This window comes from Nomascus leucogenys, chromosome X, assembly GCF_006542625.1.
Source record: "Nomascus leucogenys isolate Asia chromosome X, Asia_NLE_v1, whole genome shotgun sequence".
NCBI classification, from domain to species: domain Eukaryota; kingdom Metazoa; phylum Chordata; class Mammalia; order Primates; family Hylobatidae; genus Nomascus; species Nomascus leucogenys.
In genome coordinates, this window is record NC_044406.1 from 69,098,569 (window position 1) to 69,123,905 (window position 25,337).

Genomic DNA, 25,337 nt, shown 5'->3' on the forward strand with positions numbered 1-25,337 from the left:
TTTGCATCAATGTTCAACAGGGATATTGGCCTGAAATTTTTTGGTTGTAACAACAACAACAACAACAACAACAAAATACAGTGTCTCTGCCAGATTTTGGTATCAGAATGATGCTCATCTCATAAAATGAACAGTTTTCTGTTGAGATTAGTAGTGATAGTAACAAATGTGATGTATTTGTGATACTGTATGGTAAACTTTGTCAACATTTGCAGAACTCAGTGAACCAATATTCTCCAAAAGACCAAAGCATGTTGTTATCAATAATGCACAGTTAAAGGATCATTCAAAGTACAATATAGACAAATGAATTATATTGAAATAGAGTAGAAAATGTTCACCAGTATGTTTTCAGAATCCACATTGCTATTATCGTGTAAAAAGCTACTACTTATCTAATTTTGGTGTGGTATGAAAGAAAAATTTGTATGTTTTTCTGAAAAGGCTATTAAAACACTCCTCCGTTTTTTTATCTACATACCCATGTGAGGCCAGATTATTCCCAATATTACAACTAAAACAACGTATTACAACAGAATGAATGCAAAACAAGATATGAGAATCCAACTATTTTCTGTTCAGCCAGATATTAAAGAAGTTAGCAAAAATGTAAAACAATGTCACTCTTCTTTTATTTTGGTAAATTTGTTATATTTTATAAAATACGTTATTTTTATTAACATGTAACAAATTTATTATTTTAATAAATACATGAAGCTTTTTTAAAAATTGACATCAATGCCTAATATGGTAAATATCAATAGATATAACCCACATAAACAAAAGCTGTCTGAGATCCTAAATAATTTTTAAGGGTGTAAATTGCTCTGAGACCAAAAAGTTTACTTATTTGAGGAATGCTGATTTGAACAATCTTTCATTGCTTGTCAGTGCCTAAAATTGCAGACGGTTAGAATCTAATCTTCTGTGTTTGTAGTGCCCTCTTCCTAAATACTTTTTTCTGTTTTAGTATGAAGAGCCTACTCTGATCACTTTATTTTGTAAGAACAGGAACCCAGAGGGTCTGGAAGCATACCATATCCTTGAGAAGAATGCTGAACAAAAAAGCTAGTAAGGGAAGATAGGGTGCAAATATAGTCTTCACCTATTCCACTGTTTTCTCAATGATCAATCCTGGTGACACATATGAAAGTTAATAAGTCTCATAGCACAATGCCTGAAGTGTGAAACTGAGACAAGAGATCCCATTCTTTGCCTCATTCCTTGGCCTCTTGCTCATTGTTTATGGCTTTGACTAAATGGGCATCAAAGAAATCACCTAGAATTTATTGAAATCTCATTTTTCTAGTTAATACACAGCACATTGACCCAAATGGCCAGTTATTTGGCTGAATAAAATCTTTTCTTGTGAACATTTTCTGAAACACAATTCATTAAAAATTTATATTATGTGAATCATTTTCCTTGTCAAGACTATAGATTCTTCACAGGGGCCCTCAAGAACTGGCCAAGTGGTAAACTTGTCTCCAAAACAAGCCTCTGGGTTTCAGAAAAAAGAACCTCTCTTCCAGCTACAAAGTATGGTTTTCTCACTGAAAGAAGATATACTTCATCATATGACTCAAAAAAAGTCTTAATGGAAAATATGCAAAAAACGAACCCCTTGAAAGATTTATTTATTCCTATTCGTGAAAAGTCATTTCCTCTTTCATTTTACTGATTACAGTTTTAAGAGCTCTTTGAGAAAAATATTTTCTGGAAACTACCCTCTATTTTCATTCTTACAGTCATAGTCCCAATCCAGGCCCTAATTACCTCAAATGTAATGGTCTGTTCTTTAAAAGAGATCTTCACCTCCTGTTTTGCCCCCTCCTGCAATCCATTCTGTATACTATTATCTCCGTGATCATTCAAAGAATAGTAGAAAGGAAGCAGGCTGTTGAGCAAGGCACATATGAGTTTGAATCTTGCCTCTCCCACTTCCTTGTTTACAATCTTTGAGAAGTTAATTAATTTCTCTGTGCTTCAATTCATTAATGAAGAAAATGGGAGATAATATTAGTCCCTACTCCATAGGATTGTTTGATGAATTAAATTAGATGATGTGGGTGAATTGCCTAGAATGGTGATAGGACATGGAAAGTACTCAGTAACTAATAATTTTATTTTCCCTCCTCCGACTCTGTTTATATCCTTTCAATTACTTCCTGTATTCCATGGCTTTTATACTTTAAGACATTTTTGCAGAACTCCATCCTCCAATCTTCTTTCCCTCTGTTTCCAGCATGCCTTATGGGTCAGACAAAATCTTGTCCTCACTTTCACACAAACAGTACATGTTTATTCTACACGTTTATTCTCCATTCATATCCTCGGCAATATTCCTTCTCTCTCCTGGAATCTCTTGCCTTCTCTACTCTCTTTAAATTTTCTAAACTGCAGACACTCAAATGTTTCTCCACAGATTTTGTTATTTGCATACCCTCTATAGTTTTGTGGGGTTTTTGTGTAGTTTTTTGTGAATAATCACAATATTTAAAATTTAGTTACCTACTTTAGCCTCCTTTTAAGAAATATTATCTAAGAAATAATATATTTGTATGGCTAATTTTATTATATTTTAAAGATTTAAAATAAATGTATAGCTTTAACTTTTTAAGCTTTTCTTTGTACCACCTAAAATACAAAAACCTTGGTATGTCTCCACGAGGACATTTTATTCTCTGGGAAACACTACTTAAAGCAAAACTTGCCCATCAAGAAAGGACCAGAAAACCTTCTCCAACAGATTTAGCCCATGGTTAATTTATCTTCTTAATTTCCACTCAATTTAATAGTCAAGTATATACTGTGCTACATTTTCTAACTATTTTATGAATAATTAACTTGTCACATAAACTGTAGACTCTTGGAGGATAGGAAACATATTTTTTGTTTCCCAAACCCAGCCTTCCTCCATAGCTTTGGAGAGATTTCTCATTGTTGTAGTTCATTAAGTATTTGTTAAAAGATTAGTTTTCAAAAATGCATAGGAATACTCTGCAGATATATAATCAGACATGAAAAACTCTTGAAGGTATTTTACCTAAAGCAATTTAGTTTCACTAGTTCTAATTTAAAAAGAATTGAGGTTCACAGTTCACTCTCTCTTTTATTTTTCATTTTTGGTTTCCACTAATGTTCCAGAAAGGACTGAAAGTTGTTTCAAAGGAAGAATGTTATAAGAAGATAATATAAGTTAAAGTGGATAAAAAATAATAATGACAAAATTGGCAGAGACATAAAAATTGAGATATGATAAAAATGAATGCCACAAAGCACACCATAAAAAATCTCCACACTTGCTACCAGTAGATTCTATGTTGGTTCAAGATTTTTAATCAGACTTTGTAAAAAGAGACACATGACCAATTACAAAGTCAGTATTCATAAAAATAAAATTTAACCATTTGCTTAGGAAAAAATCTAGCTTCTCCTCATACTAAATCATATAGAGCTCTAGGGTTACCTAGGAAACACAATATATGGTAATGAATAACATCCTCAACAATACCTATCACTCCTCATTTATTGATACTGTTAGAGAGAATTAAAAGCCTTTGAAGCGCCAAATCATAAACTTTCCCCAGCCTATGGAAGACATAATTCATCATTTAAAGTAAACTTTGATGACATACAGAAGAATAAGGAAAGAATTTAGAACTATTGGTAAAATAGTACAACTGCACTACTTTTAAGAATCTTATAATTAGGGTACTTATTACTTGGTTTTAGTTTATAATGATTTGTAGACCATAAGTTATACCTAGTAACAAAAAGACTTTCTTCTAAAAGTTAATTGGAGATGACTGTTAGGTTATCAGCTTGCTTTGTTTTTCCACAGATTTGTTCATTATAATTGTATTAGTTTGTTTTCATGCTGCTGATAAAGACATACCTGAGACTGGGAAGAAAAAGAGGTTTAATTGGACTTAACAGTCCCATATGGCTGGGGAGGCCTCAGAATCATGGTGGCAGGCAGAAGGCGCTTCTTACATGGCGGTGTCAAGAGAAAATGAGAAAGATGCAAAAGCAGAAACCCCTTATAAAACCATCAAATTTCATGAGACTTATTAACTACCAGGAGAACAGTATGGAGGAAACTGCCCCCATGATTCTAATGATCTGCCATCAAGTCCCTCCCACAACACGTGGGAATTATGGGAGTACAATTCAAGATGAGATTTGGGAAGGGATACAGAGCCAAACCATGTCAATAATTAACATTCAAAATTTACCTGAGTTAAAGTTTTTCTTCATTTGAATTGAGACACTGACTTCTGGCTTTATTTTTCTTCCCTTTTTAGGGTCAGTAACAGAAGAGGCTGCTTGCGTGCAAGACTGAAATGAAGTAAACTGGTAGGCTTCCTTCTCACGATGTGAAGGTTTTGTCTGTGAAATAAAGTTGGGATGTGGTGATGATAGCCAATTGTAAGAAAAGGATTTCTTGTATTTCTGGATCCCAGGGTTTGCCTTCAAAGCTCAACAGGTCTGGATTTTTTTTGTTTGTTCAGAGAAGAATCTTACCCTAGGAAAACCGGCTCACACTAACCATAGTGAGGAACAGAACTGCCAAATGGACTGAGATGTGTGTTGGCCTGTCAGTGTATTCTCTTTTCAGTAGGGATGCCAATTCAGAAACCTAAATTAACAAAAGATAGCAGCTTAATAAACATTTGAAATCAAAATTAAGAAGGGGATTGAAAGGCTAAACTTGTTTCATTTGACATACATCAGCCAGGATGATGCCAGTCTTCACAAGTTATGACATTTCCATCAATCATCCCAAGCTCTTAGTTTCCAATACTGTCAGCTTCTCTTTCCCTTATACGCCAACAGGGGTTTGTGCTGCATTTTAAACCTTGTTTCTCAAAACTACTCTCAGACTTAGTAGACACTATAGTCCTCAAGTGTATGATCTTCCTGTATTCACATAGTTTTGAAGACCCCATATACATTGTACATAAATACCAGAATTTTAGTACACTGGAGGGAGACCCTGTAATCAATAATGTTCATTTACTTGTTCATGCATTCTTTGAGCTTTTGTTTATTTATTAATTCCCATATGTATTCATTCAATAACAATTCATGAAAATGCCTTGTGCTGGACAAGTTGGGAATACAGATATGAATCAGACATGATCTTTGCCCTCAAGCAGTGTGCAGTCTAGTAAAGGGATAATAAATACACACAAATAATGAAACTATGTGTTAAATTGTGAGCCTCGAGATGAAGGGGTTGGGAGAGGGGCACTCCAGATGGAGGGAACATCTTAAGCAAAGGTACTTCTACTGTTTCTAATTTTGACTTGTATTTTTTAGGTTTCCTCAGCCTTTGCCCTTCAGGCTTGCACAAGCTGTAGCTTTCTTGTTACTAGGTAAACACTCTTTAGATTTGCCTGAACATTTCATCTTACCATGGAACCTACTGGAATCAGTGAAAATCTAGATATGTCGGTTGTCAAGGAAGGAGATAGGGTGCGGAAGGCTGTTATATAGCCATTGTGTGAGTATGCATAGCCTCTGACTCCCTGCTATTTGAATTTCTCTGCACCAATGAAATAAAAAAAAAATAAAATTTGAGTAACGTCATTTGCTCAAGGGACTTACCTTTCATTTGTGCAAATAAGGTTTCTGTGGTGAGACACCAGATAAACTCAACTTCCTCTTTCAACAACAAATGTGTCAGTTATCAGCAGGATCCATGCCGCCAGAGTAAAGCTTTCTACCCTTTGCTCCCTGTAAAGAAACAAGAGTGCTTATCCCAGCTAAGCTCCAGGGTAAGTTAATGCCTAGCACCTGATGATTGGTGGTTTCATGTGGGAAGACTGGTGTGATCATAAAGATCAGAACAGAGGTGGATGTGGGGTCAGTGTCTGTATTAAAATTGTCACTGGTTTCTCGTCTCAGACATCTTACAACAGGAGCAAAGATAATTACCGTTGAGTTTGACCAGAGTCCACGTTAATGCCATCAGTCCTCTTCATTATGCCAGGAGCATGGAGTCTGTGATGCAGCTCACTCTTTGATGAGGGCTCTTTATAGAGTGGGACCAGAGAAGATGGCACAAAGCGATAAGAAGAGTATATTCAGTGAGACTCATTGGGACAACTTGACATATTCAGCCAATAAAAGTCAATTTAATTTTTTATGGTGTATAATTTATCTAGCTGCATAGTGAAGGAAGACTTTTAGGTATAAAATCCTTGCTTTGGAAAATTTAGCTTTCAGAGATACTGAGACAAATAGTAGAAAGCAGGATAATAGATTCCGGGGGCTGAAAGGGCCCGTAGAGATCCAAGTCCCTCACAATACAGTCAGGGAAACTGAGAGCCAGTGAAGTGAAGACACTTAGGTTCACTCAGCTTGTTAGTGGTATAGGTGGATCTAGGACCTGTGTCTTTAAACTCATGTTTGCCTTGCCCTACAGCAGTTTGCATCTCCCAGAGAATGCTGTAAATTTATTTGTGACCCTGCCATTTTTTAGGTTAGGAAAGGAGAAAATATCCCAGATGACTTCAGAGTCTGGTCAGAGTGATTCCTTGATCCTTTGAAAGCTAATTTTGACAGAAGTTCAGCCTTACTGGATAGCAGAGCCCATGAGTGAGGCACTCATTTTTTCAGTTATTATTGCTATTACTCTGAATACTAGCACCTCTCTCCTTCTGAGCTAAGATGACTAAATCAAAAGGAGACTTTCAGCTAAGGAGTCCCTGAAGGGAGACTGTGCCAAATCATTTGGAACCAGGACAAGGCTGGATAGAATGATACCAGATTTGGCTGTGCTTTCCAGGGGAGTAGGCTCAGTTCCAAGAATCCTGCAAGTGAGAATATTTTTATTTCAGTTGTTCAAATGGATGTGTGGAGTCATTATGATGTCTATTAATTGGAGAATCTATCTCTTAGCAATTGCAGCACAGTAAAATTAATCACTTATGAAAGTAGATGATATGCAGATATACTGACGTGGAAAATGGTGTAAACTATAGTCAGAATCAGATCACACATTTGAGGCAATTGTTTTTGCAATGGTTCCTGTTGAACACAGATTCTTTGGCCAAATGCAGTTTATTTTGGGGCTCAACTGGGAAAGTTGTAGAGTTCAAGTTGTACAGACTACTCAAATCTGAAGACACCAAATGAATAAACACATTTATGGGTTGTTTTGGTTTGAAGTAAGTGAATTGGGGTTTTAAAAGACAGGCCAGCCTGCTGGGCTTGGTGGCTCACGCTGTAATTCCAGCACTTTGGGAAGCCGAGACAGGTGGATCACCTGAGGTCAGGAGTTCGAGACCAGCCTGGTCAACATGGCAAAACCCCGTCTCTACTAGAAAATACAGAAATTAGCTGGGTGCAGTGGCAGGCACCTGTAATCCCAGCTACTGGGCAAGCTGAGGCAGGAGAATCGCTTGAACCCGGGAGGTGGAGGTTGCAGTGAGCCGAGACTGTGCCATTGCACTCCAGCCTGGGAGACAGAAGACTCTGGCTCAAAAAAAAAAAAAAAAAGATAGGCCGCCTATCTATACTATAGCTCTCTGTCATGGCTCAAGCAAAGAGAACAGAGCTATTTATAGTAAAATGAGACTTTCTAAAAGTTCTAGCAATCAGGGCAATGGCTTCCTGGGGGCCTATGATTTACTTTAAAAGCTTTTGGAAAAAAGGTTTATTTATTCTTCAGATCAGTATATTTTGTGGGGAAGTCTTCTCCTAGTATCAGTTCATATACGTCACAGGTAGAGTGATAAAATAGATAGATCAATACATAAGGAGTCAGAAGTCTGTGTTATAGTTCAAGTTCTGCCAATGACTGGTGTGGCCTTTGGTGAGTTATTTCATTTCTGTGCGTCTCAATAATCTCATCTATTATAATGGGAGAGGGCTTGGAATAGATGGTTCCTAATTTCCTTCCTAGCAATTCAATGATTTGATTTAGGCTGTTAGATACCTAAGAATAATTAAATGTTATGGAGTGGTGAATAATGGGGCCAAAATAGGGAAATCTATCTAGAGAGGACATTCTGGAAATGTAGTTCAGATCTCCAAGAGAACTGAGTATCCTTTCCCAATTGCCATTATATTTCTTTCAGGTAATGTTATCATGAGAGCTTCAACTTTTAGACCACAGGCAAATGCTTTGTAAGTAATTTCCCTTTTTTAAAAATGAGAAAATGCAAGAAAAAGATAAAACTTTCTGAAATCTGATTTCCACAGTGACAATGACACTCAGTTGGCATTTCTCAATCTTTTAAAACCAAGGTTCCCTTTGAGAAACATAAACATTTCACTACAAGGTTACTGTGAACTTGCCTTCCTAGGGACCAGACCCTGGACTTGTAGAAAAATCTGCTCCATCACATTGACATTTTCCAAGTACTAAGTGCCCAACAGTTAAGATTTTGTAGATCTGTACTTTCACAGTTTGTATTGTAGAAACAATAATGACATTTTTTATTTTGTTTTCCAAATATATTTGTTATAATAAGGAATATGTTTTATCAAGTAACACTTATTTTCTACCCTTTCACTTTAAAAATTACTGCTCCAGATATTCTAGTCCTCTGCTACAACTACACTTCTTAGGGGATTTTCTAAATCCAGAAATGTACAGGATCCAACCAAAGGCCCTTGGAGATGACCCTGTGTACAAATAAAGAGGAAGTGAACTCACATTTATTTAATACTTATTGGGTATCAGACATGAAAATAGGTAATTTTACACACATTTTCTTTTTTTCATTTCTATTTCAATATTTTTTGAACTACAAGTCTTTTTTTCTGTTGCATGGGTAAATTATATAGCAGTAAATTCTGAGATTTTTAGTGCACCCACCACCTGAGTAGTGTACATTGTACATAATGTGTAATATTTTTATGCTTAGCCTGTCTCACCCTCCCCCTTCTGAGTCTCTAGATTCCATTATATCACTCTGTATACCTTTGCATAATCATAGCTTATCTGTCACTTATAAGTGAGAACATCTGGTTTTTTATTTTTCACTCCTGTGTTACTTTACTTAGAATAGTGGACTCCACCTCCATCCAAGTTACTGCAAAAATACATTATTGCGATCCTTTTTATGGCTGAGGAGTATTCCATAGTGTATATACACCGCATTTACTTTATCCACTCATTAGTCAATTGGCACATAGATTCGTTTCACATCTTTGCAATTGTGATTAGTAGGATTGCTGTATCAAATGGTAGATTTACTTGTAGCTCTTTAAGGAATCTCCATAATGTTTTCTATAGAAGTTGTACTAATTTACATTTCTACCAGCAGTGTAGAAGCATTCTATTTTATCCACATACATACCAGCGTTGATTTTTTTTTCACTTTTTAATAATAGCCATTCTTGCAGTAAGGTGCTATTTTATTCTGGTTTTAATTTGCATTTCTCTGATGATTAGTGATGTCGAGCATTTTTTTCATGTTTGTTGGCCATTTGTATATCTTCTTTTGAGGAATCTCTATTTATGTCCTTTGCCCACTTTTTTTTTTTTTTTTTTTTTTTTTGAGACGGAGTCTTGCTCTGTCGCCCAGGCTGGAGTGCAGTGGCGCAATCTCGGCTCACTGCAAGCTCCACCTCCCGGGTTCATGCCATTCTCCTGCCTCAGCCTCTCCGAGTAGCTGGGACTACAGGCACCCGCCACCACGCCCGGCTAATTTTTTTTTGTATTTTTAGTAGAGACGGGGTTTCACCGTGGTCTCGATCTCCTGACCTCGTGATCCGCCCGCCTCGGCCTCCCAAAGTGCTGGGATTACAAGCGTGAGCCACCGCGCCCGGCCGTCCTTTGCCCACTTTATAATGGGATTATTTCTTTTTCTATTGTTGACTTGTTTGAGTTCCTTGTATATTCTAGTTTCTAGTCCTTTGTCAGATGCATAAGTCTGCAAATATTTTCTCTCATTCTGTGGGTTGTCTGTTTACTCGGATTATTATTTTCACACACATTTTTCTTTAATGTTCAAAACAAATTATGTGGTAGGAACTATTCTAATTTTACAAAAGAGGAAACTGAAGCCCGGGGATATGAAGTGAATTGTTTCAGGCCAGAGAGCCAACAACTGAAACATGATATGATACCAGGTCTTCCAAAGAACATGATTATTTCCACCCATAAAATGCTGCCACAGCTGCAAAAATGATATCTAATTAGGCCACCTTCCTAAATGATTGAAAATCCAATACATATTCATGCATGAAAGTTCAAATTCAAACTTTAAGTTGTTGTTTTGTTAATGGTCTAATTGCTTTAAATCATTTTAAGGATAAAAATAATTTTCACTTCCTCTAGCAGAAGAAAATGTCTATACTTGCAGAATGTGTCCAAATTTGTGTGTATCTGATGTCAACCAGGCTTATTTGGAGTTGATGTAGATTTATTCAGGAAACAGCAGAGTTTCCAATTCTAGCTGCTACTCTTCGGTTCTGGTTTAAGAGGCTGAATGAAGAACACCGGGGTCGTGGAGATCAGATTGGCTTGGATAATTCCTGTGAAATTTAGTGGTTAAAAAATAAAAGAAAAAGGTAAGATGAGGCAAAGCAAGTTAAGTTCCCAGATGACATGTAAAAGTTATCCTCTAGAGAGTGGGAGGGGCCCCCATCAGCAACTTTTTTTCTCTGTTTAATTTTTAATTCTCCTCCCAGGATGACAAGCCCACAGAAGGGCCTCAACATCAAATAAAATGGAGAAGTAAATTTGATAAACATGTTTACATAGTGGTGCCGGTGACTTACTGATGAGTGGTGAAAAGACAGGGAAGATTGAGAGTGAAGATTTATGGAGTTGGTACCAGCTGCATACGTGGTGGCAGTGTCAATGGTGATGATATTAGTTAGGGATAGGGTTCAGAGGGGGAATTCTCATGAAATCATGCCAATGAGAGCTAGAAGGGAGTTAAAGGTCATCTAGTTCAAATCATATTATTTTAATAATGAGGAAATGAAACTCACAGAAGGGAAAGAGAGTATCAGAGCAGCACAAAGAGTATTTAAATATTACTGAAATCCAAGTGTCTTAGCTACAAATCCAGGACACTTTTCTATGTATTATACTGCTTTTGAGTCTTCTGTATCCTACAGCAAGTCTTTTCCTATTCAGATCACTCCTGTTGTAAAGAAATTGTTCCAGTACTTCTATCTACAGATTTGTTATAATTTGAATTCATAAGCACAACTCCATAAAGAACATTGGTTTTGATATAATCCTATCCTGACACCTGGTGGGCAGCAATTTGCCATATATGCATAGTGCATATGCATAAAACTGCTAGAACTAGAACCGAAAACAATAGCTTTTTTATCTCTGAGGAACAGTCTTATCCACAGAAATACCACTTTAAAATATGTTTCTGTCCGTATAATAAGTTATTAAGCTAAAAATAATTTTCGCTTTCTGGGCTTATGAAAAGCCTTATTACAGCTGAAATCATAACTCTGACTTGCAGAAAGTCACTTACTCCTGCTGAGACTCCATTTTCTAATCTGTAAAGGAGTATAATAGTAATTAACTCAGAATTCTTACAAAGATTAGAGGTAACGTGAATAGCACTTAGCTAGTTACTGACAGGATGTGGAAATTTCCTCACTGGGACTTAGGAAACTAATATAAATTCTGATGCCATAGTAATATAAGCTCACTTTGGCTGTAACTTTGTGAAAACCACAACGTTGAGCTAGTTGGTTGGGAAGAGCAGCTGCTTTTGGGTAGATGATATTAGTATCTAGTAAGATTTTGAGCTCAGTTCCAATGAATCATATTTAAAGACCTTCCATACCTTTGTATTCTGAGAAAACATTCAGTTATTTCCACAAAATAAAGTTTTCGGTGATCAAATTCCTAATTAAGCTTAAGGGATTCCTGTTGGATTTCAAAAAGAAAGCTGGATTGCCTTCTTTAAAGCTCTTAGGTGTTCAGTTTTCTTAGACTAAAACCTTATTATTCTTGCTTTGACCACATTTTCTTCAGTAGCAGAAAGGAGAAAGATTATGGCTGTTGTTTAGGAGAGTGTTTCATGGGAGAGACTTTACAAGTAAAAATGCCTAAGGCTCTGCTAATATGTGCCTATGCTCTGTAGTCTTACCTTTTCACAGTGCAGCCTATAAATTCAGGAGGAGTTCGAAGAAGAGGGGAGTGTGAGTAGGGTTGCCCGATGTAAGGAAAAAATGGGAGTTGAGATGAGATATTGAGACAGAAGTAAAATATTGACCTCTGAGTTGGGCTCCAGGTAAAAAAGGAATATGATGGAGTTTTAGTCATAACTTTGTGCCATTTTTATTATCAGGAACATCTTTAGAGCCATACTTTGATTTTTGTTTTTTTTTTCCATTTTTTCTTCAACTTTTATTTTAAGTTTAGGGGTACATGTGCAGGATGTGAAGGGTTGTGACATAGGTAAATGTGTGTCATGGTCGTTTGCTGCAAAGATCATCCCATTACCTAGTTATTAAGCCCAGCATCCATTAGCTATTCTTCCTGATGCTCTCTCTCACCCAACAGCCCCCAACAGACTCCAATGTTTGTTGTTTCTCACCATGTGTCCATGTGTTCTCATCATTCAGCTCCCACTTATAAGTGAGAACATGTGGTGTTTGGTTTTCCATCCCTGAATTAGATTGCTAAGGATAATGGCTTCCAACTCCATCCATGTCCCTGCAAAGGAAATGATCTCATTCTTTTTATGGCTGTATAGTATTTAGAGACACACTTTGTGAGTGAATCCTGTTATTTCAGAGATGGTGGCTGATTTTTCTGCTTTTCTTATTAGATTAAAACTCTATGCTGGTCATTCCCTTCAGGATTTGGCACTCACCAACATACCCTTCTTTCAAGTGAAAAGGCATCTCTTTTAATGGTCTTGACCTTTGGAATAGGAAGCATGTACCCTGGACAGTGCACTTCAAACTAGAGGTACCAGGAGTAATTACTTCTGTAAGGCTGGCATTGGAGGCACTGGGAATTCTATTCTCACCTCTTTCTGGGTAATTCAAAGCCACAAAAGTACTGACTGAAGTGAAGTTGTGGGGACATGTATGCAACCTTGAAATGCATTAAAGAATGGATATAAAGTGAGGAAAAGAAAAAAACTGGTGTAAACCACTATGGAGAGAAGGGCAGGAAGGCAACAAAGAGCTAGAATAAGGTGCGTAGACAAGGAAATTACTTTGGGAGTTGGAGAGACTTGATGAAAAAGATCTAGCTGAGAGTGTAGAAAACCATGATTTTCTAGGAGTGAAAGGGAACAATCAATGAAAGAAAATCCTGAGGGAGGTTAGAAGAGTGTGATAATTCATCTCAAGCAACAGGAAGGACAGTGTGTTGGGAAGTAAGAAGAGTGCAGCTATAAATAAAATTATGCGTGTTAGGAAAGGACAATAGATGAAGTTGATTTCTTCTCACCTAATAATCTCAATTTACTCTTTGAGCTGAGGGCTAAAACAAATAGTCTTCTGAGAAAAGTGGTGGATGGGGAGCAGGAGAGAGAGGAAGAAGCTTTAGCAGAATAGTAAAGGGGCTGATTAGCCACCATGGGAATAGGAGAAGATACTAATCAGGTTCATGCAAAAAGAGGGTAGAGGAAAATAATCTTAGATTGGAGATTATTAATTTCCACTTGTGCCATTTCAAATACACACTAGTATTTTAACAGGATAATTGAGCCATTTGGATAGTAAGAAAGAAAATGTGCTGTGGACTTAACCTGGGATTAGGGCCTTGCCAGGCTGGTGCAGCAGGAGAATAGAGAACAAAGAAGTTCTGTATTCTTGTGTAAGAGTGGATAATTTGGCCAACTGTTTAATCTGGGTTAGACACAGGAGGAAATAAGAGGAGGGAGGGAGCTATGTGAGACTAGGAGAAATGGAAGCATTAGATATTGAATTTTTCTGGAAATGTATGGTGCAAGTTAGTATAGTGCAATTTGTAGTGAAGCTCAGTCATTATGTTAGAGAAAGAAAACCATTTGAAGAGTTAGGAATTGATGAAAGTTGGAAGATAGTACAAAATTGAAAAATACTGGAATAAGAAATAGGTTAATGGATGCAGATTATCAGCAGAAGTGAATGCTGTTAGTTGCTGCATATGAAGTTGCTTTGGAAAAGTGCAAAACTGCTATACCTTTTTTATAACATTTCATGTTTTATAAATGAAATCATCTTTGACTCCTCAAGCAGTCTTCAAAATTGCTCAATTCCATATCTGACTTTTACTTTAAGTTCTAATCTAACAGGGTGACCAACTATTTCCTTTGCTTTGGACTGTCACAGGTTTAGCACTGAAAATACTATGTCCCAAAAAACCCTCAGTCACAGGCAAACCTCAACTGTTGGTCTTCCTACATACTCCCAAAGTGATTTGGAGTCCCTGTGTCCCATTTCTTCAATTCATCTTCCACATGGTTGCCAGCGTGACCTTTCTATTTTTTATTTATTCATTTTTAAAGTATTATTTGTTTTTGAGACAGGGTCTTGCTCTGTCACCCAGGCTGGAGTGTAGTGGTGCAATCTCAACTCACTGCAACATCTGCCTCCCCGGCTCAAGTGATCCTCCCACCTCAGCCTCCTGAGTGGCCGGGACCACATAGGCACGCCACCGCACCCAGCTAATTTTTATATTTTTTTGTAGAGATTAGGTTTCACCATGTTACCGAGGCTGGTCTCAAACTCCTGAGCTCAAGCGATCCACCCACCTGGGCATCCCAATATGCTGGGTTTACAGGTGTGAGCCACTGCACCTGGCCAGCAGCCTGATCTTTCTAAAACACAAGTATGGTGATATCGCATCTCTTCACAGAATCCTTTGATGATTCATCATGAAGTGCATTAAAAATCTTTCATGACCCGGTCCCATCTACCTTTATAGTCTCTTTTCCCTTTCACTACCTTCCTTCAATCATACCTCCCATTTCACCCTCCTCACCATGTTAACCTATTCACCAGGTGGGATAGAATTGTTATTTTTCCTTTCGATATATCATTCATTTTTATACTTTGTGACCCTTGGATGTTATTTATCCATCCCTGGAAACCTTTCCCATCTTTTCTTCTCCAAAATCCTGCCCATTCCCAAAACTGCTTATTAAAAAATTGACTTCCAATCTTTCTGTTCTATGCAGGCTTTATTTCCGCTTCCACAGAAATGTCTTTGTTACCTCTTTCATGAAATGTTTCTGAAATCCCTTACGGTTAGTTACTTACGGCTATCCCATGTGACTGTAAACTTATTGAAGGCAACAACCATGGATTATTTTTCTCTGGAATTTCCCATTCCACTCCATCATCCTTTGCAATTAGCATATAGGACACACACATAGCAGAATGTCTACTTGGATGAAATCACAAACTCTTAAGATTCAGATGAATTATACTAATAATAACCAGTAAAAACGGTCATGCTTATGGAGAATTTTTGAAGAGATCAACTTGACCTCAGCTTTTAAAGGTTGCTAGGATTTAAAGAGAACAATGGATAATTCAGACAAAGTGAGGTTAACTTTAAGTTTATCTCTTCCCCTCCAACCCTCTTTATTTTTCTCTCCATCAGCGGCAGAAAATGGGGACAGGAGTGGAGAGAAAAATAAAGATGGTGGTGAGGGAAGAGATAAAGTTAAAATTTACCTCACATTTCCTGAATTATCCATTGTTCTATTTAAATCCTATATATTATCTTTAGCAGCTAAAATAGTACTGGTATCTCTCCTAATTAATTCACAGGAATGATGCTGTGCCAACATGAGGGATTCTCATCACCTGTGCCATTCACTTCAATTGTTGCTATTCAATGATTGTGATGTTAGAGATTTTTAAATGTTACCCCTTTGGGGGCCATAGGCTCTTGGCCCTCTCAAGGTTTGCTACAAAATCACTGGCATGAGGCAGATTGATTAATATGAGATAAGGAATACAAATTTATTTAAAGTATATACACATGAGCCTTCAGAATGAAGACTCAATTTCCCAATAGGTAAGAAAAGCTTATATACCATCTTGAAATTACAGAATAAATGTGAACTCAGAGTATGTTCAAAAACAGTTTTTGGTGGCAAGGCAAGTTATTGGAGGAAGGAAGTAAGAGGCTTGGTAACAGAGTTGGCCTCGTTATAGATGAAACCTCTGTCAGAGAGAACAGATGGTAAATGTTTCTTTTCTAACTTTTAAAGATGTCAGGCTCAATCTCTCCTGGATCTGAGAAAAGCAATGGGGAGGCATGGCTACATTAATGGAGATTCTTTGCAAATGCAAATTTTCCATACCTCAGTCTGTGAGCCCTGAGGCAATCATTTCAAAATATTTTAAAGAAATATATTTTAGGGTAAAATATTTTTATTTCCTTCACCTTTAAAAGACAGGAAGTTTCTCAGGGACACAGATCATTGTGGATAATTCTATATTCTCCGTAGTACCTAACAAATAGCTCATAGGATGGGGCTTATTGAATACATGCTGATTGAGTGTGGGCTTTAAAGCAGCCAAAGTCCTCAAAAAGCCATGGAAAAGTAAATAGAGTTATTTCCCTTTATGTTTTCTTTTCAAATGTAGAGAGCTTTAGTGATTATAGACGCAGCCTCCTCACTCCCATTTCAGGTCCCATGTGTAGGTGGATAACAAGTCATTTTCTGATTTCCTTCACAGAATGACAACCAACAAAAATAAAAGGTTGAGATAACTTTGAAAGCAAATCATGAAACTGTCCTTTTCCTGAGGTCCAGAAAATAGTATTGATGGTACCCTGAGACCTTGGACTGTGCTAGCTTCTACCCATAGGATATGTCTGACCACCTGTGATTTCTAAATTGATTTCTTTTCTCTTTTCTCAGGCCTCTACAGGTGTTGCTTTTCTGAGGTGAAAAGGATAGGTGCAGGGAATATTGATAGGAGAAGCCCAAGTCAGAAGACAACATTTTAGGGAAATAGTCGGCATCAGAAATGTACTAGTTGATATATCAAGGTTTTAAATTTATGCTTAATACTTCTAAACAGAAACTTTGAACTATTGTGTAAGCAGTTCAGTTCAATTATACTTTTTATATGTTCTTTGAATGCTTACTAGGCTAGGTCCTGGCTATATGGTGATGAACAAAGGAGATCTTTTTGTGGCACTGATGGACTTAACAGCACAGTGAGGGTAATAACCAATAAACAAATTAAAAAAAAAACCCAAATTACAAATGTTGATGCTACAAAGAGAAAGAACAGATAGTGTGAGAGTGTGTAATGATGTATAGGATTACCTAGATAGAGTGAGTGGTTAAGGTCTCTGAGACCCACAGATTGAGATTAAAAGGAGCCAGACATGTGAATTTTGTGACGTCAGCACAACTTATTTAACCTCTTTGAGCCTCAATTTTCTCATCTGCAATGTGGAAATAATCATAGGACTCCTGTGAGGATGGATGAGATAATGAATAAAGTGTTTAGCCTGTAAATAAAAGGCAGCCCTAAATAAGTGGTAGTCATACTTAATGTTAATGTTAGACATGGTATGGAGAATGAACTTTAGGGGAAGGACTGGAATGCAAACAGTTTAGTAAGGGAGCTGTTGCAATAGCCAGTAGGGTTGATGACAGCAGCCTGGATTAGGATGGTGACAGTAGAGGTGGAGATAGATTAGAGAGGATTTTACATGGAACGAAGAATTACCTGGGTTTTCTGGGTTTTTATTGTCTATGGGAGGAAGTATAGTGGCAAAGGTCAGAATTACTCCCTAATTTCCAGCTTGAGTGTCTGGGAGGGGAGTCAGGGCACTGACTGAAAAGGGAAGCAGGGACTCAGGAATGAATCACCAATCCCACATCCCTATGAGACAGGAACCAAAAATATGTCCAGATTGGAGGGGAGAGAAATTGGCAACACAAAGGGAGCAAACTGCCCACAAATAGGCAACAATAGAGCCAGATTCGTAGATAGAGAGAGGAAGAGAAAGACACACACACACACACACACAGACACACAGAGAGAGAGAGAGAGAGAGAGGGATGGAGTGAGGGAACAGAGAGAAGGAGTATACTCTGATTTTAGTCCTTCCATTCAGGATTTTCTTGTTAGTGGCTTCATAGCTTCTCCTTTTTTACATTTCAGAAATGACACAATTGTCCATAGCAAGCTAAGTGTTCCCTCTAAGAGAGTCTAAGTTTCTGCTCAACCCCAAATAAATACCTTCTGCCTCTCCTCATCATGGGGATTTTACATCTAACGGTCACTAAGAAGATTTGGGGGAAAAAAAAGCCCTTCTTACCTTCCCTTCAGTCTGAAGCAACAAAGAGGTTTTTGGAAACAAGCCATGCAAATCTCTAAGCTCACAATGAACTGTGAATTGCAGAAGCATAAGAACCCACATTAAAAAAAAAAAGAAAGGTGTGAACTTGACCTCTAGCTTGCTGTTCTGGCATAGTTGGGCTCTGTTATTTAACAGGGAGGTGTGAACAAAACATGCCCCTTTTGTAAGTGAAACTTTCCGCACCAGTGAAGCTGAAACAAATAGCCATTTCTTTTAAGTGCAAAAGTGGAAGTGTGACTGCAGGAGAGTAGGGTTATGAACAATTCTAAGTTCTTGAAATTGTAATGCACGAATGAATCTTTCTTTGCTCTCTCACTGCCTGTGTGTGGACAATAGTTGATAGTAGAAGCAGTGCCAACACTAAAATCAAAGTAGGTGGTAGGGTGGGAACAGTGTGGCATAAGTAGGGACAGGTGTTTAGTTCTATTCTGACTGTCCATCTAGAGGAATTCTAGTGTTATATAAGTTCCTACTATGGGATTAGAATGGTTCTGCCACAATGTGCTCTTCACATGTCACAGTGAAATCGAAATAATGTCTTTTGTAGCAACATGGATGGAGCTGGAGGCCATTATTCTAAGTGAAGTAACACAAGAGTAGAAAGCCAAAAACCAGGTATTCTCACTTATAAGTGGGAGCTAAGCTATGAGCATGCAAAGGCATGTGGAGTGATAGTTAAGACAGCCAAATTCTACTAAGTAGTCCTTCCTAGTCAGGGAGAGGAAAGAGGCATAGTGGAAATACCATAGGCTTCAGAGCAAGCCAGGAATGATAGTAAATCCTATCTTTACCATTTTCTAGCTTTGCTACTTAAGGCAATTTACTGAATGTCTCTGAAGCTCAGTTTTTTCATCTAGATCATAGGGTGATAATATTTCCTACATCTTAGGACAGTAGTGAAAATTAAATTAAATAAATACACTTGAAAACTTCCATTACAGATTTTGGGATACATCCTTGATCGTCACCACATGATAATTATTTCTACCTTTCCATTTGTGAGAGTCCCTTCCACCCTCCATTCTAAGTAACACATACATAAACAAGATGATTGCATGACTATTTAAGAAGTATCACAGATAAGAGGGAAAATAGGGAGATGGAATAGAACAGAGAGAAAGCAAAAGTTTTATTTACAGTAACAGCAGCTCATAACATCCACACTCTTTTATCTGTGAATTCATCACTTGAGGCTCTGTTTTTGTTAGCACAGCTCTATTCTCCTGGAGCAGGACTCAACATGACATAGGAAGCCATTCTGCTACTTATGGGGAGAATCTAAAACCAGGTTACTTCTTTGTTTTTTGTAAACTTAATTTAAACAAAACAAAATAAAAACAATAAACAACAGAAACCCTTCCCCATCTGAGAAACAACCTGAGTACATTGTTTTTTTTCCACTTCTAGCTTGAAATACAGTTAACATTCCTGCAATATGCACAGAAGGTATGTTTGTGAACTTTGCCATGTGGAGAAAAACAAAGATGAGGGGAAGGGTGTGCATGGAAGCAAGGTCCCTCGTCCTCCCATTTCAAGTCTCAGATCTTCCATTAATAGCTGTGTGGCCATAATAAACTCCTCTCTCTGGGCCTTGCTTCTATCTATGTTATGTGGAGAGTGAATTTGATGATTTCCAAAGGTCCTTCCCAGTCTGAAATTCTACAAGATAGTTAAAGAAAAATGAGGAATCTGTTGCTCTCCTACCATTCTTATCTGCAGGCAATCAGCATAATTCCATGCCTAGCCTCTGATAATCTCTAAAGATTACTCTACTCTCTCTATACCTTAATATAACACATAATAAAAACCATACTAAATCATAAAATATGATTAAGGAAGTCCAAAAAAGAAGGAATCTCTTCATAATGATTAATGAATAAAGAAAGCATTACATTTTAAACTGTCTTCAAAAATGGTTTCAATGGCCCTGTTTTCCTAGTGCCCAAAGCTATGTTCATTGTGACTGTTGGATAATATGCCATGTGAATGTTGCCACACAAATACAAGATTCTACTTAGAGGTGGAATTGGTCTTTTCCCCTCCAAGATTATATGAAGGAAAATACTCTATGTTAGCTTCTAAATTCATGCATTATTAAAGCTTTTTATGTAAATTTGGATACCTAAGCCTAGGGAGAGAGACAAACTGCAGGATAACCTAGAGTCACAAGTTATTATGATAGAATAATGAGGCCACATTCTCAGGTCTTGAAAATCAGCCGGGACACTGACAATGCAGGCTTAAAGAGGCAGGACAATTTTTCAAGTGCTGGGATTCCAAGATAAGAAACCAGGACCCAATGAGCAAAATGGCAGGCAAAGGACAGGCATGGGAACCTAAAAAGTGAGGCTAAATTTCTACTACTGCAATTGGGAGTGAGCAGTATTTATTCTAACCAGGGCTTTGGACAAGACGAATTTGGAGTCAAAATAAATATACTCGAATTCTATGCTGTTTTTGCTGTGGTCAGAATAGAAGATTTAATATTTCAAGACATTTTTGCCTGCAAAATACAACTTAGAGAATCTGGGGGGGGCAGTTGTGGGACAATTTTATGGTTCCTTAACTGTTACATTGGGTGACTTTGGATCAGTACTGTATTTTCCTTGAGCCTCTAATTCTTTATATGTAAACAGGTCTCTTTTAATTCTAATAGTCTGTGCCTCTGTTAAGGATAAAAGAGAGATCTAGGTGTTAACTAAAGAACTAATTAACCATTATACTCTTTATTTTGTTTTACTTTGGGCAGGAACCATAAATCCATGGCTAACCTTGACAAATATACTGAAACATTCAAGATGGGTAGCAACAGTACCATCACTGCTGAGATTTACTGTAATGTCACTAATGTGAAATTTCAATACTCCCTTTATGCAACCACCTATATCCTCATATTCATTCCTGGTCTTCTGGCTAACAGTGCAGCCTTGTGGGTTCTGTGCCGCTTCATCAGCGAGAAAAATAAAGCCATCATTTTCATGATCAACCTCTCTGTGGCTGACCTTGCTCACGTATTATCTTTACCCCTCCGGATTTACTATTACATCAGCCACCACTGGCCTTTCCAGAGAGCTCTTTGCCTGCTCTGCTTCTACCTGAAGTATCTCAACATGTATGCCAGCATTTGTTTCCTGACGTGCATCAGTCTTCAAAGGTGCTTTTTTCTCCTCAAGCCCTTCAGGGCCAGAGACTGGAAGCGTAGGTACGATGTGGGCATCAGTGCTGCCATCTGGATCATTGTGGGGACTGCCTGTTTGCCATTTCCCATCCTGAGAAGCACAGACTTAAGCAACAACAAGTCCTGCTTTGCTGATCTTGGATACAAGCAAATGAATGCAGTTGCGTTGGTCGGGATGATTACAGTTGCTGAGCTTGCAGGATTTGTGATCCCAGTGATCATCATCGCATGGTGTACCTGGAAGACTACTATATCCTTGAGACAGCCACCAATGGCTTTCCAAGGGATCAGTGAGAGGCAGAAAGCACTGCGGATGGTGTTCATGTGTACTGCAGTCTTCTTCATCTGCTTCACTCCCTATCATATTAACTTTATTCTTTACACCATGGTAAAGGAAACCATCATTAGCAGTTGTCCCATTGTCCGAATCGCACTGTATTTCCACCCTTTTTGCCTGTGCCTTGCAAGTCTCTGCTGCCTTCTGGATCCAATTCTTTATTACTTTATGGCTTCAGAGTTTCGTGACCAACTATCCCGCCAAGGCAGTTCTGTGACTCGCTCCCGTCTCATGAGCAAGGAGAGTGGTTCATCAATGATTAGCTAAAATTCAGAAATCCCTTTAATTATGACTTTGTTTACCTACGTTCCTTGTCTTTTTCCAAAGGCCAGAATTGCCAACCAATTTCTTTAACTGAACCTTGTAAAGAACAGAAATAAGTATTTTTTGTGTAATATTCACAGTCAACAGGGATGTGATGGTGAAGGCAGAGTGTGAAAAACGTGAGAGAGGAAGAGAAAATAGATTTACCTGATTCCTCTTTGAAATTCAAGCCAGTTTCTTATTTAAGAAACCTAGATCAAGTTTTTACAGATGTAAATAAAAGTTGAATAGTTTACCTTAAGTTTTGTTCAATAAGTAAGTTATTGTTAATAATGCACAGTAAATATGTGAATTTTTCCTAGCATGTAAAAAAAAATCTTTCATATAAAGACCTTAAATTCTGAGTGAGAGTAAAAATGTCTAGTCTTTCTAACAGGTAAATTTTTCTAACAGGCAAGACAGTGTGAAGAATTGAAGCAATATGTGCATAAATTTCAGGACCACAAGGCTGTTATTAAAGAAAAGGCATGAAATTCATTCATTCCTTGAAAATGTGTTGGGTGCCTATTGTGTTCTCGGGTGTCACTTTGTTAGGTACTTTCTTTTTTTTCATAACTTATTGGGGTACAGGTGGTATTTGGTTATATGAGTAAGTTCTTTAGTGGTGACTTGTGAGATTTTGGTGCAGCCATCACCCGAGCAGTATACACTGCACCACATTTGTAGTCTTCTATCCCTCACCCCCTTCCCACTCCTCTATACATAACATCTCATCTTGCCCTCCTAATAAACCTGTGGAAGTTGCCAATACAAATGAATAAATGGAACTTCAGAGAGGTTAAGCAATTTGCCTCAGGATCAACAGTGGTTAGCCAAAAATGGTCCAGTATAATACACCATATATGCTTATGTTATTCCCTTGTTTTTGTTGTTATGTTTATTAGGTCTATACTAAATTAGCCTTCAATGGTGAAGCCACAGACTAAAGCTAAGCCACACGAGATCAAGGCCATTTCCACTCGGTTTGCCTGGAATTCTCCAAAAAATCTGTGGGTTGTGGGTTTAGCATGTCAAGCTTCAGACCGCAAGGTCTTAAGTGGTAAATAGATGCGTTGTCCTAATACTGTTCCAAGGTAGAGAACACTGATGATAGGGAGTATAGGAAACTCAAATAGTTCATTATTTCTAAAAAATGTATATTTTAAGGCATAATACAAGTCCTACAAACCCCATAAGTCGGTGAAAAAAAAAAAACCCTATGGAGTGATAAACATTCTATAAAACCTGGAAATTTGTGTGGAGTTCACCTAAGCTCACTTTTCCTAAATATAACTATATAATATTGTAAACAAATTTGTTTTTTAGAAACTTTTAAGAAGGTTTCTGTGAGCATAATTGACAATATCTGCATTAGAAGCAGAAAGTATTATCCATCATAAATATGAGAAAAGTATGTGTCCTTTTTCTGACAATCTTTTTATCTTATTTTTTTCAAATGTTATGGGTGTTGTTTCAGCACCATTTTAAAGAATTTGAATACAAACAATCCCTCAGCTTATCAGGTTGAAATTTATGAAGCTCACATCATCACTCTTATCTTTTATGTCTGCAATATAAATAGCATAGACAATTGATGTGAAGGGAGGAGAAAGGAAGTTGTAGTTCTGAGACTATTCATTTGAATAGAGTGACTATGGAAGAATGAATAGCAAAAAAAGGAGAATTTTTTAAAAAAGATCTCTCACTGGGAAAATAAAGAGTTATGCATTTATAAAGTAATTAAACTGGTTTTCCTTGTACTTTATTAATCTGGATGTAGTGGCACTTCCTTGTGAGGGTTTTCAGATGTGATTGTAGTTAGTGGCAACATTATCAGAATGACTACATAGACAGTCCTACTCTGAGGAGATGACTTCGGAAGAAACCCATTTGGAACTACATACCCTGCTATGTCTGTGGAGAAATGGAACTGCAGTCCTCAAGAGTCACACTTCATATTCCCTCCTTTCAAGTGGTTGATAAAAGGTAGTGCTTCAAGCACAGGATTTATGGAATAGTGGGCAAATTAAACAACATGCTTTTAATTTTGACTGCCATTTAAGTGGAATCTTTGAACTTTTTTTTTTGACATGTGAATCTCTAATGTGGTGAGAGAGAAAAACATAAAAACATAAAAACATTCAAGCAATCGACTATTGGTTCTTTAATTTAAAGGGGATATCTTACATAATATCAAAGAAAAGGTGACAGTACTTCAGCTGATGGCATAGCAGTGCAAAAAATCAGTGAAGTTGCTTTAATGTATTACAATAAACAACAATTTTAACAGTTATTCCTATGCTTGTCACAGGCACACAATTTGAGACAAACAAGGCATCAAAACATACATCCTTGAATCAGTTTTTCAAAAAGTCAACACTAAAGCTAAACATTCCCCCCAAATCTCTGCAAGGCACTTATCAAAATCCACATAGAACCCATTCAGTATCTCATAACACTGATGAAAGACTGTTTAAACTTCTGAGAGTTTTGGTAAAAATGGGAAGGAATTTAGCAAAAATGGGAGAAATATAACGTTTGCAACAATTTATATGACCTTAAATGCCATTTATGCATGACTGGATATGCTGTTCCTCTTTACATTTTAAAATAACTTAAAGAGTGTTATTGGTTAGCTGGACGTGTTGGTGCACACCTGTAATCCCAGCTACACAGGAGGTTGAGGCAGGAGAATCACTTGAACCCGGGAGATGGAGGTTGCAGTGAGCCGAGATTGTGCCACTGACTGCACTTCAGCCTGGGTGACAGAGCGGAAAAAAAAAAAAAGGAGTGTTATTGGATTGTTTGTAACTCAAAGGATAAATGCTTGAGGGTATGGATTCCCTATTCTCTATGCTGTGCTTATTTCACATTGCATGTCTGTATCAAAACATCTCATAAACCCCATAAAGATATACACCTACTATATACCCACAAAAATAAAAATACAAAAGCTTTAAATACTACCACAGAGTATAGGTATAACATTTGCCACTGATCAAATGAATTACCCTTATAAAATATGTGTTCTGAAGACTGTACAAGTAGTACCAGTTTCTGCTTCTTGTGAGGCCCTCAGGAAGCTTATAATTATAATGGAAGGTGAATGGAGAGCAGGCGTGTCACATGGTGAGAGAGGGAGCAAGAGAGAGTGAAGAAAAAGTGCCACACTCTTTTAAACAAACATCTTGAATGAAATTATAGAGTGAGAACTCACTCATTACCTTGAAGACAGAACC

General features: G+C 37.4%; 1 protein-coding gene across 4 annotated transcripts; it reads left to right on the forward strand.

Moving 5' to 3' along the window:
* The first annotated feature begins 5,619 nt into the window (after nt 1-5,619).
* Nucleotides 5,620-24,251, forward strand: P2RY10 (P2Y receptor family member 10). Of its 4 annotated transcripts, XM_003268998.4 has the most exons (4): nt 5,679-5,783; nt 8,091-8,139; nt 12,774-12,916; nt 21,030-22,463. In XM_003268998.4, the coding sequence occupies exon 4, from the start codon at nt 21,043-21,045 to the stop codon at nt 22,060-22,062; it is 1,020 nt and encodes a 339-aa protein (XP_003269046.1). In that variant the 5' UTR covers nt 5,679-5,783; nt 8,091-8,139; nt 12,774-12,916; nt 21,030-21,042; the 3' UTR covers nt 22,063-22,463. The 4 variants fall into 4 exon arrangements, with proteins under 4 accessions (XP_003269045.1, XP_003269046.1, XP_003269048.1 ...); XM_003269000.4 differs by lacking the exon at nt 12,774-12,916 and having other exon boundaries at nt 21,030-24,251; XM_003268999.4 differs by lacking the exon at nt 8,091-8,139 and having other exon boundaries at nt 21,030-24,251.
* Nucleotides 24,252-25,337: the final 1,086 nt, after the last annotated feature.

What these genes read in the sequence shown, in the direction of transcription:
- P2RY10 (XM_003269000.4), top strand. Translation starts at nt 8,102, where the DNA reads ATGAGAGCTTCAACTTTTAGACCACAGGCAAATGCTTT. An exon ending in AGACCACAGGCAAATGCTTT is followed by an intron (nt 8,140 to 21,029) that starts GTAAGTAATTTC and finishes TACTTTGGGCAG; the next exon opens with GAACCATAAATCCATGGCTA.